This window comes from Cutaneotrichosporon oleaginosum, assembly GCF_008065305.1.
Source record: "Cutaneotrichosporon oleaginosum strain ATCC 20508 chromosome Unknown ATCC20508_contig05, whole genome shotgun sequence".
Classification (NCBI taxonomy): Eukaryota; Fungi; Basidiomycota; class Tremellomycetes; order Trichosporonales; family Trichosporonaceae; genus Cutaneotrichosporon; species Cutaneotrichosporon oleaginosum.
In genome coordinates this window covers 2,235,436-2,248,281 of record NW_027072174.1, presented here as the reverse complement: position 1 = coordinate 2,248,281, position 12,846 = coordinate 2,235,436, and the positions used below count along the sequence as shown (strand labels likewise).

General features: G+C 59.5%; 5 protein-coding genes across 5 annotated transcripts; 3 read left to right on the top strand and 2 right to left on the bottom strand.

Annotated features, from left to right (window-relative positions):
• Window positions 1-2,145: 2,145 nt before the first annotated feature.
• On the top strand, window positions 2,146-3,805 carry COLE_06416 (uncharacterized protein; the record flags this gene model as incomplete). Its single annotated transcript, XM_065626481.1, has 6 exons — window positions 2,146-2,183; window positions 2,219-2,243; window positions 2,275-2,366; window positions 2,397-2,786; window positions 2,821-3,206; window positions 3,270-3,805. The coding sequence occupies 6 exons, from the start codon at window positions 2,146-2,148 to the stop codon at window positions 3,803-3,805; spliced, it is 1,467 nt and encodes a 488-aa protein (XP_065482292.1).
• A 605-nt stretch (window positions 3,806-4,410) lies between these two features.
• COLE_06415 (uncharacterized protein) lies at window positions 4,411-5,977 on the bottom strand (the record flags this gene model as incomplete). Its single annotated transcript, XM_018420986.2, has 5 exons — window positions 4,411-4,875; window positions 4,940-5,113; window positions 5,151-5,346; window positions 5,384-5,678; window positions 5,713-5,977. The coding sequence occupies 5 exons, from the start codon at window positions 5,975-5,977 to the stop codon at window positions 4,411-4,413; spliced, it is 1,395 nt and encodes a 464-aa protein (XP_018276008.1).
• A 1,439-nt stretch (window positions 5,978-7,416) lies between these two features.
• COLE_06414 (uncharacterized protein) lies at window positions 7,417-8,851 on the top strand (the record flags this gene model as incomplete). The annotated part of the gene is made up of 3 exons (XM_018420987.2): window positions 7,417-7,710; window positions 7,748-8,495; window positions 8,532-8,851. 3 exons carry the CDS (start codon window positions 7,417-7,419, stop codon window positions 8,849-8,851), a joined length of 1,362 nt encoding a protein of 453 aa, XP_018276009.1.
• A 56-nt stretch (window positions 8,852-8,907) lies between these two features.
• Window positions 8,908-9,486, bottom strand: COLE_06413 (uncharacterized protein; the record flags this gene model as incomplete). The annotated part of the gene is made up of 1 exon (XM_018424262.2): window positions 8,908-9,486. The coding sequence occupies one exon, from the start codon at window positions 9,484-9,486 to the stop codon at window positions 8,908-8,910; it is 579 nt and encodes a 192-aa protein (XP_018276010.1).
• A 692-nt stretch (window positions 9,487-10,178) lies between these two features.
• Window positions 10,179-11,201, top strand: COLE_06412 (uncharacterized protein; the record flags this gene model as incomplete). Its single annotated transcript, XM_018424263.2, has 1 exon — window positions 10,179-11,201. The coding sequence occupies one exon, from the start codon at window positions 10,179-10,181 to the stop codon at window positions 11,199-11,201; it is 1,023 nt and encodes a 340-aa protein (XP_018276011.1).
• Window positions 11,202-12,846: the final 1,645 nt, after the last annotated feature.

The following is a 12,846-nucleotide window of genomic DNA, read 5'->3' as shown; positions in this document are numbered from 1 at the left end:
CCGACCCCCTGGCCCGAAAGTACCACCAATGGACTCCTCTCGATCTACTCTATCTTCCCAGCACAAAAAAACACTACCCCCCCGGCGCCACACACCCTCTATAAGACCACCTTCCAAGGCTTGTGGGTACGGACTTATGCCCAAATACCCTGACAAATATAGTTCATGGGCGGCTCCTGACATCCCTGAAGACCCTGAGAGCACTAGGGTGACACCCGAAGGATTCTGGTGAGATACTCATACAAGGAAGTGAAAGTCAGTGAGTGACCTGACGCGACCAACTTCTGGGACCCGTAGCTCAAGAACTAAGCTTACCTACCCTACCTACTAAAGCCCATTTTAAAGCCCTTTCGAAGGGCTTTCGGATGATACCCTGAAACCCTGCAGGGTCCGATTTTTCAAAACTCCCCAGACCCCGGCACCCCCATATAACCCTATAAGTGGTATTCCAGCTCCTATACAAAGGAGAGGGGCAAGGACAAGGACAAGTAGATGAAGCCAGTCGTGGCAAGCATGATTCGTACAGGGGGGAAGGCCAGAGACAGTACCAACAACCCTATGCGATTCGGGCCCAGTCTCGCCAATCGGCCATTCTCTGAGGGATGGCAGTGCCAGATGGGTTTGATCGGCGATGTCTCCCTTGGCGAGGGTACCACAACCATGTTCAACGAAGCCAATGAGGCACTGCCCACTGCTTTTCACAGCCACGCAAACCTTGAGTATTGGCTTGTTACCCATTAAGAGCTGATTATCCACCACCTTGTGAAGCTATGGGGTGTGGGCCAGCTGTAGCCTTTCTTTTGGACCCAGGTACCACAGTAATACTGGCACTGGAGTGGCATAAGAACAAGTTATGCTGTCTTTGACTTCATCATGCAGCTCTGCAATCCTGTCCTCCTCAATCCCGACCCCCAAGATTGAATCCTGACATTCGCTGAGCTCAAGCATGCGCAGTGATGGACCCCCAGAATGTTCAGGCACTTGCACAACATCAGTGTGGCTCAGCAAGGCACCATCATGGTTACTTTAACCCAAGACAAGAAGAAGGTGACATTCATGGTGATCTCTCCCAGCAGTGATGAATCTGAGGACGAAGTGGACAATTCTGTTGCCTTCTCAGATGCCTGGGAGGGCGAGCTGTTCAGTGATGTCACTCAAGCCAATGCCATCCAGCTCATTGCGGAGGTACCTGGCTACGCATGGCCAGGCCAGCTAAAGTGCAGTGCGGTAAGGGCCTGTCATGTGGGTTGACGGGACTGGCGAAGTACAAAGTCCGAACAGGAATTGGAGGTGGAGTGGGAAAGATGTACCCCTGAGGGGTTGACCAGAACTGGTGTACAGGCCACCCTCAAAGGAACAGTGGAATCACAAGGATAACAGAATCGACACAGGTGACTGGTTGGGCTACAAGTCCTATATAGGTAACTGTAGACAGGGGCCTGATTGGTTGGACGACTGTGGGGCGAGCAGGTCGACCGACAGTGTCAGGCCCTGCACCATTCGGAAAGGCAGAGGCTGGGGAGTGGTTGAGCACAAAGGTGTCTGTACACTGGATGCCGCTCCATCACCCCGATGACTCGAAGTTGACAACTGTGATAGGCGTGCAATAGGACTATGAGACTATGACGGGGTGAGAATATGACAAGTATCAAGAATTGGGGGAAAAGATCCTAGATGTTGGTGTATATGTGACGATGTGATGTGAGCGGTGCCAACACAGGTACCGATCGGTACCGACGCTGTTATGAGTTGTGGTGCCTTTGCGATCGGGATGCATGGTTATCGTGTGGTGGCTGCCACATGGTTGGCACGTGTAGTCGGTGCTTGGTAGTCATTGTCGTTCGGATCGTCACACCACCAGGATCAATTGAGCTCCAGCTCCAACCGTACATAGATCCGCCTCGCTCCACCCTGAGTCTAGGGCGCTCCATACAGAGTAATACTGTGATAGGTGCAGGTGAGCATGCATGCACAGATGTGGAGGCAGGTGTCGGCAAATGGATGTGCAGGCGAGATGAACTAGCCCCGAAGGCCAGGGCCCAGGAACGGCGAGTGGAGGGTGCGGAGACCGCGCCCAACTTCCGTATTCAACTGGTGTGGAGCCCACAACATGTGCACCCATAAGATTCAACAATCCGCATCACGATGCCGAGTGACAGCAGTGCTTCTGGGCAGAGGAAAGCGTGAGTCATCGGGTGAGTGAAGCTGCTGACGGCAGATGCACATCCTGTCGCGCGCTCAAGGTATCGCAAAGCTCCACACAGCTAACCCCAGACGCGTTGTTTGCCCTCCAGCGGTCCGGAGGCGCCGTGCCTCCGTTGCGTGGGGCTAGGTCATGAATGCGTGTACAGCGCACTGAAGAGAGGGTGAGCCATTCCACTTCGGCGCTAAGCCAGTCCCCCAAAAGGCCGGAAGCGCGTTCCGCGGCTGGACAGACCGCGCAGCATACAGCCAAGCGCCGCGACGTGTACAAGCGAGGGCGTGCTCCCCACAGGGCGCGCGGCTGTCGACGACTCTCCGCCGCCCTCGTTTGCACAGGTTCTCTCGGCGGCATACTCGCCCGTTGCTTCCACTTCCACACTGCGACCAACGACCCAACCGCCCATCGCTTCCTTCTTCCCGAACGAGCTAGCCGCCGCGCCGTTGCGAGTAACCCTCGAGAGCTACTTCGAACCGGATGCCGCGCTCGACCCTACACCGCCGGCTGCAGCGTCATGGCTGGTGTACACGGATCCCGTCGCCGTGGGACTCATCTCGGAGCCTGAAGCCCAGTACCTCTTCAGAGAGTGGGTATCGAGCTATGTTAATGTGCTGAGGCAGGTTTATGGAGCGCGTCGCGCCGTTTGGGCACATCTTTGACCCCCTTTACCACACCTACGAGCGCGTGCGAGCCTCCCCGACACTGTTTGCGGCAGTAATTGCTGCTTCAGCCCGATTCTTCCACCCCAGTCTAGCAGAAATTACGCTCGACCTCGCGGAGACAAATATCGGACGCGCACTGCGCCGCGACGATATCGGCATCCCCCTTGTTCAAGCGCTGATGGTTCTGGTGTACTGGAAGTCAATAGCAGATCGCTCCGCATACCACAAGATCGGGCTGGCAATACGCCTGCTCGCGCAGCTTCGCATCTCATGGGACACCGACCGAGAGTTTACCAGCATCGAAGCAGAGCGTGCACAAGTGGACGCAGAACGCACGATGTCCAGTAAGCGGTGGTAAGAGCATGCTAATGCCAGTCGCATCCAGTGCGTCCAATCATGCCCGATACTGATGCCAGCCACCGAGTTCTCCTACAGCATTCTCCTGCGCCTCCCTTCACACAGTATCTCGGTTCCGGGCCACAGCGAGATGATGCGTTGGGCACAGCGTCACGCACACCTCGGCGTCCCAGGCGACATGTTCAAGGCGTTCCTGGCGGAGTTGTGGAGTTTCCACTTCAGCGAACGTGGTGACCTGTGGTTCCGATCGGCTGCAGAGTGGGAGGAGCGGCAGGCCGCGTGGGGCGCGGTCGTTAACAAGTGGCTGCAGAGTGGGCACATCCCGAGGGAGTATCGAGGGAACGCCGAGATGCTTGCGCAAGCTGGCACGATCAGCCGTGCGTTTTTGGGCCTTAAGCTCGGCTTTGGTACCGCGTCCGCGGTCCTCGACATCGCCGAGCCCTTTGCCGACCGGCTCAAAGAGATGCTCCGGCTCGGCGAACTTCTGTTTTACCCGGAATACGCTCTGAGCGGTGTCATGCTCCCCGCTGTGCTTGTCTATCACGTAAGCTGCCAGCTCTTCCTGCGACGGCTGAACTTTCGCTGACGATGGTCCCGTGCCGTCTTCTCGCCAGCGGAGCTCAGGCGCGCGCGCCAAATGGTCGGGGAGCTGCGCGCCGCATTCGACGACCTTCCGGAACGAGCGACACATGATCATGCCCTCCGTGGTGCGCAGCGCTCGCACCGCCGCCTGCATGACGCTCTTATAAGCTGGGGCGGCTCTGAGCCCGAAGACCAGATGGTCGGTCGCCTGCTCACCGGAGACTGACTCCAGCATGATCTCGACGCATTCCTCGCACAGATTGGCTTCATGTTTGGCGACGAGGCGGTGGGAATGTTGATGCATTCCGCAGACACTCCGCTTGCGGTGTAGCTCGGCTGGCCAACGACCAAACCACTGTCCGTCCAGACTCGCGCTGGACCCGATGGCTGTGATTGTCTGAGATCGTCTGAGTGACGACAGGCCCTGCCTCTCGGAGCGTAACTGAAGGCTACGAATGCACGAGAACTGCATTTAGTCAAGTAGGCTGCAGCATTTATGCATCCCGAGCCGCAGAATGAACTCACTGATTATGCATTGCCTGAATGCATCAGAGAACGGTCTAACATTGCCACTTCCTGCGATGTCTGTCTACACTATCATGTCCGTTTCTAGAAGCCAACATACCGCCAGTGAAGATCCAGCTGCTCCTGCGTAACACCATGCTTGCACGCCCGCAGAGCAGCGTCTCCACCCTCGTCAAGCAGCCGGTTCTGGTGGCGGACGTATACGCCATACAGCGTTATGACGACAGCAAACACGACGACGACAGCACACATGGTGCCGAACGCGGCGTAGTAGTGCGGCGGCGCGTAGTAGAGGTAGCTGGCCCAAATGTTGCTCGTGTTGCCGATCGAGTTCATGAGGGCGACACCGGCGGCGCGCTTCACGATCGGGCGTGGGCAGTGGAGGTTGAGTAGCTTGAAAAGAAGAATTTGCGGGGTGACGGCCGCCGCGGGCATTAGCATCATGGCAAAGTATCGGGCGCCTGTGTTGAGCGTCGCAATGGGTATGACGTATGTGCCGAGCGAGAGGGCGATGCAGCCCATGATGAATATGTAGATTTTGCCGGATTTCTGTCATTAACTTCGCAGAGACAGAGTGCGATGTGAAGGGGATTGGATCCGCCGCGTAACTCACATCACTGAAGTACGTTATAATCATGAAAAAGAACCCCGCGAAGATGTAAGGCGGGGCGGTGAGAAGAAGCGTGATGGTTTTGTCGAATCCGAGCGTTTGCACTAGCGAGGGGAAATAGTTTGTGACCGTGCCCGCCGCCTGCGCCATCATCTGCATGAAGATGAAGACGTACATCTGAGGTCAGCTAGTTTTGGAGCCTTGTGTCGCCTACTTTGGGATCTTTGAGCGCCATAGTGAATCCAGCCCAAGTGCCCGTGTCATCGTGGGCCTCGGCCGCCCCGGCCTCCAATTCAAGACGGTAGACCGCGAGGTCGCGCTCGACCTGGTTCAGGACGCGCGCATTATGCGGATATTCGGGGAGTATGAAGGCTGCGATGACACCGCTGCCTACGGTAGCCACACCCTCGCTATTGTGAGCCGCTGCGTCACAGGGTAAACACGTACACAATGAAGAGCCACCTCCAGCCGCGGATGCCGTGAACGCCATCGAGGGTGAGGACACCGGCAGCAATGAGGCCGCCGAAGGCGTTTCCAAGCTGCTGCGCCACAAAGAGGGCAGCGAGGCGCTTGCCGAGCTCCGCTTTGGTGTACCATGCGCTGAGGAAGTATACTACGCCCGAGAAAAAGACGGCTTCGGTGACGCCAAGGAGGACGCGGACGGCGAGGAGCGATGCGTAACTTTGCACGGCGGCGGTGCATGCGCTCACGCTCCCCCAAAGGACCACGGCGGAGCAGATGTCTAGGGGGTCAGCGCTGTTGCGAGCCTCCCTTACATAGTCCTGGGCGCGGCACGCGCGAAATGATGAGGTTGGAAGGCAATTGGAAGGGGATATATCCGACAAAAAGGATGGAGATGGCTGTGGCGAACTGCTGTGTGCTGAGGTTGAGATCTTCCATTATTCCCTGCAATTTTGCAACTGCCAGGTTCTGCCTGTCGATGTAGTTCAAGATGTAAAGTATACCGACGATGGGCAGGAGCACGAGATCGACTTTGCGGACGAGGCGGCGCTCGATGGCGCGCCGCTCTTCGTCGGACATGGCGACCAGGCTGTCGGGAATGGGGTTGTAGGCAGGTTCTGCTTCCGCAGGGTTCTTTTCGAGTGAAGGTCTGGACGTCATAGTTAGCCAAGAATTCTGGGGTAAGAGGGTCTGGGGTAAGGCAGTTTGGGTACCGTGAGTATAAGTAGCGCGGGGTCGAGCCAGCGGTGCCGGCGTTGCGGCAATGTTAGCGCCAATCTCGATGCTGGCTTTCCCCCATCGACAGCAGGACTGGCGAGGATGCCGGATACCGAGCTTAGTCGCCGCATGAGAAGTGGAAGGACATTGATGTGGACGGGCGGCTTCGGACAAAGGTCGTCTTCGGCTGTGCCTCGTCTGTGTGTGTTGTACCTGTGCAGCGCAGTGTTGAGCCAGCACAGTGTCGGCATCGGGGCAGTGATAGCGCTGATCTTTTCCCTGGTTCTCCGTCATCGACCGCAGGGCTAGCCAGGATGCCGGATCCCGAGCGTTTGTGGTCGCTGCAAGAGAGAAGTGGAAAGAAGTGGACGGGCGGCTTGGGAAAAGGTCAGCTCGGGTCGTGCCTAGCCTGTGAGTATGTTGTGTGAGACGGCTAAATTGGAAGGTTGCCGAATTCCGGGTGCTGAAGGGGTCACGTGGTGACCTTACTCCGTCGCCGACTCCGATGCTTTGTGCGGTGTTTTGGGAGGGATGGCGGCCCACCGGGACGGCCGAGTGCGGCCCCAGGCCGCACACAAGAACACGTGAACGCCGGTGTCACGGAGAGTTGGCAAGGCAAGCATGCCGGTACGAGGATTGAGCAGTACGATATTGGGCTGACGGTATAGTGAGAGTCGGCAGTGGATCAGCGGAGCTTGGCGAGGGTGTCATCTAATAAGTCGACCCGCCGCGTGGGCCCCCAGTAGCTGTTCCAAGGCATAATAAAAGCATACCTGCACAAAATGTGGGGCTCGCGGGTGGGAAACGTCCCCTGCAAGGTGCCTACGGCTCGGCCTGTGACCTTCATTTCACGAGCCCTACATGCCTTCTACACTCCGCTCCCACCCACCCGGCGGTGTCCGTCTTGACTGTGTGGGAGAGGGCGCGCGCGGCGTGGGAAGTAGGCCCCCGCAGGTCGACGCAGGTGATACGGTGGTATGTGGCGTGCGGCGTGTGAGTAGCGTGTCTTCGCCGCGCGAGAACTATCAACCTTGGTCAAGCACACCTGCGGCCATCGCGTCGAGCAAGTCTACACGGTGCACAATCAGAGATCGCAGATGGTAGGAGGAAATCTCGGAAAGCATAATGCGCAGTAACTTTTGATTGACGCCAAGAGATATGACGTTGGGCCCTGACTGCCCCGCACGTCGCATCTCGCGCAGATCCACATTGTCGCCGACCCGCAGTGGGCACCGCATAAAGGACGTCGTCTCATTCTGCTCGTTCTCACTCGCTTGCGGAACTCACCTGTCGCCACTCTAATGCGCGACCGCCCCCCCGCTTTCGTTTTCGCTCTCCTTGTCGCGGCGACGCTCTCCGCGGCCAAGTGCTCCAATGACATCCAGCCAGCGTACGACCACCCTGTGCCGGCGGCGGGCTGGTCGTGGCGTCTTATCGCAAACGGCCTAACCAAGCCGCGCAGTATCACGTTCGACTCTGCGGGCGCCCTCCTCGTCTTGGACGAGGGCGCGGGCATCAACCGCCTTGTGCTGCAGGACGACGGCGGGACGTGCCTGCGCGTGAAGGAGAAGACTGTCGTGGTCGCTGACACCGCTGTTCGTTATCACCGTGATGGGGATGGGCTGACGCAAGCTCGGGCATGGCCTGGCCCTTGCGGATGACGGGACACTGTATGCGTCGACGGACAACGACGTGTGGTCATGGGCCTACAATTCGGGCGCAGGCACTGTCGACACATCATCCAAGCGCACGGTCGTTACGAATATGACCAACTCGGGGCATACATCGCGCACGCTGATGTTGTCACGTGCATCGCCGGGGTGGCTTGTGGTGTCGCGCGGCAGTGAGGGCAATGATGATCCGCTCGCCCAGGTAGAGGCGAGCGGACACAGCCAGATCCGGGCGTTTGACGTCGGCGAGGCGCGGGACACACCGTACAACTTCCCCTCGGATGGGCGGCAGCTAGGGTGGGGATTGCGAAACAGCGTGGGCATCGCCGAGCATCCCGTCACCGGCGGCGTGTGGAGTGTCGAGAACAGCGTCGACAACCTCCAGCGCGCGGGGATTGATATCCACGTCGACAACCCTGGCGAAGAGCTCAACTACCACGGCTCGATTGCAAACATCGAGGGCGGCAACTACGGGTACCCAGTGTGCTATGCGCTGTGGTCAACGGACGCACCGTTCCCGTCCCTCGGCGACCTCACCACTGGCAGCCAATTCGCGCCCGACCGCCGAGGCAACCAGACATCGTCGAACGACACGACATGCAACTCAGAGTACAAGGCCCCGGAGCTCACATTCCAGGCTCACACGGCGCCGCTTGACATTGAGTTCGACAAGAACGGTTCAAACGCCTTCGTGTCTTTCCACGGCAGCTGTGAGTATCCATGTATTCGCCTTCCGCTGACGTAAGGGAACCGCCCCGAGAAGGTCGGGTACAGCGTCAACGTCATCGCATGGGATCCCGTATCGGGGCGGCCGCGCGCTGCGCGCGACTCCAAGGACGCGGCGGTGCCGGTGCTCAGCAACAAAGACCTGACCAAGTGTCCGCGCGGCTGCTTCCGGCCCGTGGGGTTGGCGTGGGGCAGCCAAGAACGCCTGTTCGTGGCCAGCGACACGACGGGAGAGATCTACGTGCTCGCCAACGACGGGGGCAAGGACAGCGGCGGCGCGCTTCTGATGCCTTCTATGACTGTACTAGCTGCCGCGCTGGTGTTGGGTTTGGTGCTGTAGATCACGGATGTGCAAATTGAGCGACGAGAGTAGCGTAATGCATACATGACTCGATGCTATTGCAGCTCGCCGCGCGCCATGCGCGCCCACCGCGCCGCCTTGTTCTGGTGATGCGCGTACTGGCTCGAACTTATGCCCTCGCGGTAGAACGTAAAGCCGAGGCGCTGGGCGACGGCAATGCTGGAGGTATTAGACGCTAGGCACTCCCAGTGCAGCGACTCGAAGCCGCGCTCAAATGCCCACTGCGCAACGAGGCGGGTGGCGCGAGTCGCGACTCCGCGTCCGCGGTACGCGGGCAACAGGTAGATGCCACCAATGTCGGCGGACTCGCCCCCTGGCAAGGGTGTGGGCGCGCTCGCCGTTGGGCTGCCAGGAAGCACCACAAAGCCCAGCTTGACCATGCCCATCAGCGGAGCGGCGTCGCTCTCGCGTATGGCCCAGAAATATCCCCCTGCGCCGGTTTGCGCGGAGCGGACATGCGCCTCGGCGTCAGCGCGTGTGTACGGCTGAGGGACGTTGAGTGAGGAAACGGCCTCGGTCTCGGTGCAGGCCTTGACAAGGTCGGGGATATCGGCGGGCGTCAGCGGCGTGAGCACGAAGGTGTCTCCTGCGAGCCGGGGGGCGGGGCCGTGCATCGAGAACTTTGAGGTCGGGGACAGAGGTTTGTAACGGTGCAAGTGAGAGAATTGCTTGGCGATGTTGATCTGTCAGGGACCGGCCATCCGAGACTAATCCGCAAAGCTCAAGGGCTTGCCTGAAGGACAGAGCTAAAGCGAATGTGAACCGTCCGCACGATGCAGCGAGCGGCCGCCATGCAAAACGCCTGATGCGGATCACCACCTGGACATGCTGCGGTGATGTCGTTGTTCAGCTGCATATGCTTTGCATATGTAGGGTGCGCACTCAGCACCTCGGCGTTCTTCACCTCGGTTGCGGTGGTGCCGAAGATGCCGGCGGTCAGCACGGTGGCCGAGGTGCGGAGGGCTGCGGAAGAGATGCCGATGGACATGCCTGAGATCTGCCAACATTCGGCGGCGAGAATACACCGCGGCGGCAGGGGTCGCCGTGGAGCCCGTCGGGCATCTGACGGTCTGCAGACCGCAGATGCAAATCACGGACGCGAAGCAACCCCGCCAGTTCGAGACCACCGTAAGCCTATGCGGCAGATTACCAAGAAGGCCGTGGAACCTCACATCGATCAGTCCGTCCCGTGATTGTGACCATAAATACCCATGCCCTGTCGTCATGTCCTCTCCATGTAATTTCCCACCCAAATATCCCACTCTCAATGACAAGGACGGACTCGATGGATTCGAAGAACTCGACAATGCAGGCGGTGGCGTACACGGCCTACGGCGGGCCGGAAGTGATGCAGCTCGTCTCTGCACCGGTCCCCGTGCCGCGCGCCGGCGAGGTGCTGGTGCGCGTAGCCGCAGGCGGGCTGAACCCGGTGGACAAGCTGCAGCGCGCCGGGATGTTCAAGGCGTTCATGCCGTTCTCTTTCCCCGCGATCGGGGGCAACGAGTTCTCAGGCACTGTCGCGGGCCTTGGGGAGGGAGTGACGCGCTTCAGCGTTGGCGACGCGGTGATCTGCCGCGTGACCAAGACGGAGATGCGCGCGCTGGCAGAGTACACAACCATGCCAGCGGACATTTGCGCACCGGCGCCCAAGTCGGTCCCGCTCACCACCGCCGCAGGCCTCCCACTTGCCGGGCTCACGGCCGAGCAGTGTCTCGACCACCTGGATGTCCAGGCCGGCGAGCGGCTCCTCGTCACAGGTGGGGCAGGGGGCGTGGGTCAATTCGCGATCCAGCTCGCCAAGCTACGCGGCGCACATGTTTCTACGACAGCAAGCGATGCCGGCCGCCCATTCGTTCTCAAGGCAGGTGCCGACGAAGTTATCAACTATCATACGACCAAGCTTGCGGACCTGCCGCAGAAATTCGACAAGGTGCTGGACGCGGCGGGCGGCGACGACGCGCTTATGTATGATGTCGTGCCCTCTGTTCGCGAGGGCGGGCGCATCATCTCCGTGGCCGGCCCACCTACCCCGGGATGCCTCGACGGCCTCATGTCCTGGTGGATGCGTCCGGCGGTCAACGTGCTTCTGTGGACCAAATCGCGCGCGCTTGTCAATGCCGCTGCCGCCGTGGGCGTCGAGTACAAGTATATATTCATGGTCCCGAACGGCGAGCAGTTGGCGCACCTGGCCGCCCTCGTTGACCAGGGCAAGCTCGCGATCACGGTCGACTCGCGCTTCAAGATGGCAGAGTTCAAGCAAGCGTTTGAGCGCCTCGAGAGCGGGCGGTCGAAGGGCAAAGTCATTGTCGAGTTTGCCGGCGACCAGTAGGGAGCGAGTGTAGCTATACCAAGATGTACCGTATGAACGATCGTGAGATGGGACGGGCGGCTGGAAGTCGGATGACAGAGAGCATCGAGTCGCTTGCTGAGAGCCTCAAGGTCATGATTGGACAAATGGTACCATCCTGCGACTCATTGAACCATGTGAGGAGAAGCCGGGGAAAAAGTGATGTACAGATGTGCCAGTTTAGTCGTCACCACCACCTGAAACTAATGGCTCATGCACCCAGCACCAGAATGCCTGTTACGGCTGGACGATGCCAATCTGCAGAGCAGCCAAGATTGCGAGCACACACTCTTGCTCGATTGCTCATGGCTCACCCCTCGTCATCGCGGGTCCTCCCACATCGATCCTACACCCACCCCTCTCCGAGGCAAGGCCGAAACACTGGCCGGGCGCATCGCCGATCGCCGATCGCGGAGTCATGCGTCACCCGATCTCGCCTGATCTGTAAACCCCGCCGCGCCCTTTCCTTCCTCCACGAGTACCTCACGGATTGCTGCGCTGCGCGTACATGCGCGTTGATGGCCGAACCGATCCGTAGAACCACACTTGTGCACCGCTGCATCAAGCCCGACGCCCCGATTCACCAGCCACAAGCCATGATCACGAGGAGCAGAAAGGACAACAACGCTGCGCTCGAGCCCCTGCTGTGCCTCGCACTGTCCAATAGTCCAGACCCGTGCAGCGAGCGCATGTGCGAGCCGCACCGCCTGCGGATCCGGCCGTCGCCGGGCAGGTCGGACACGACGCGTAGCGCGTAGCGCAACGTTCCGCGTGGTGCGAGCACAGCCCTTGTAGGTGGCATGGGTGGGGAACATGGGGTGGAGCGAGTGAGGCTTGTGGATAAACGGACAGTTGCGGTGCTGGATCTGGAGCGGGGTAGGGATGGTCCGCATGCCCCGAGCGGAATGCGGGTAGTGCCGTTGGAGCGATTCCGACCGTGGTAAGAGTTTGAATGGGCGAGCATGATGGGCGGGGATGCACAAATGCGTATGCTTGGCGTCTTGGCGTGTGGATCTCAGAAAGTGAGGGGGGCAGATTGACCAGGTGGAGATCGGGGTGAGTGGGTTGTTGGCGATGCCGAACGGCGGAAGGCGCAGGGGGGCGGCACGGTCCTCAGCCACCACAGAGCGGAAAGAGCGAAGTTCTCGCCTCCGAGCAGGTAGCGAACAAGCCACGCATGATCGCCGCTAGATTGATGCTGCTGCTCCCTCTGGCCTCGAGCACCTCTCCCACGACAACGATTCCTCGCGTACTAATTATCTAGCTCGATCCAAGGGCTCCGTCATACTCTCATCTCTGATCCTTCTTTCTCTCTAGATCTCTCTATCAAATACCTTCAGCCTCCTACATCAACAGCACACCCCCCTCGTATCTACTGTCCACCCATCATTATGCTCATTACCACCCTCGCCCTCCCCCTTCTACCCGCTGCGGCGGCGGTCGTCCATGTACAGCTCACTCGCCGCGCCGTGATCCCGCAGTCCCTCGGCGCCATCAACACAGACGTTGGCAGTGGCTACTCGTTCCCCATCGCGCTTGGGTAGGTCAAACTCGTCATCTCCCACGCTCACACCAGCACGCCGCCGCAGAACCTCTCCGTCTTCCTCGGCCTCGGCTCGGGTAATGG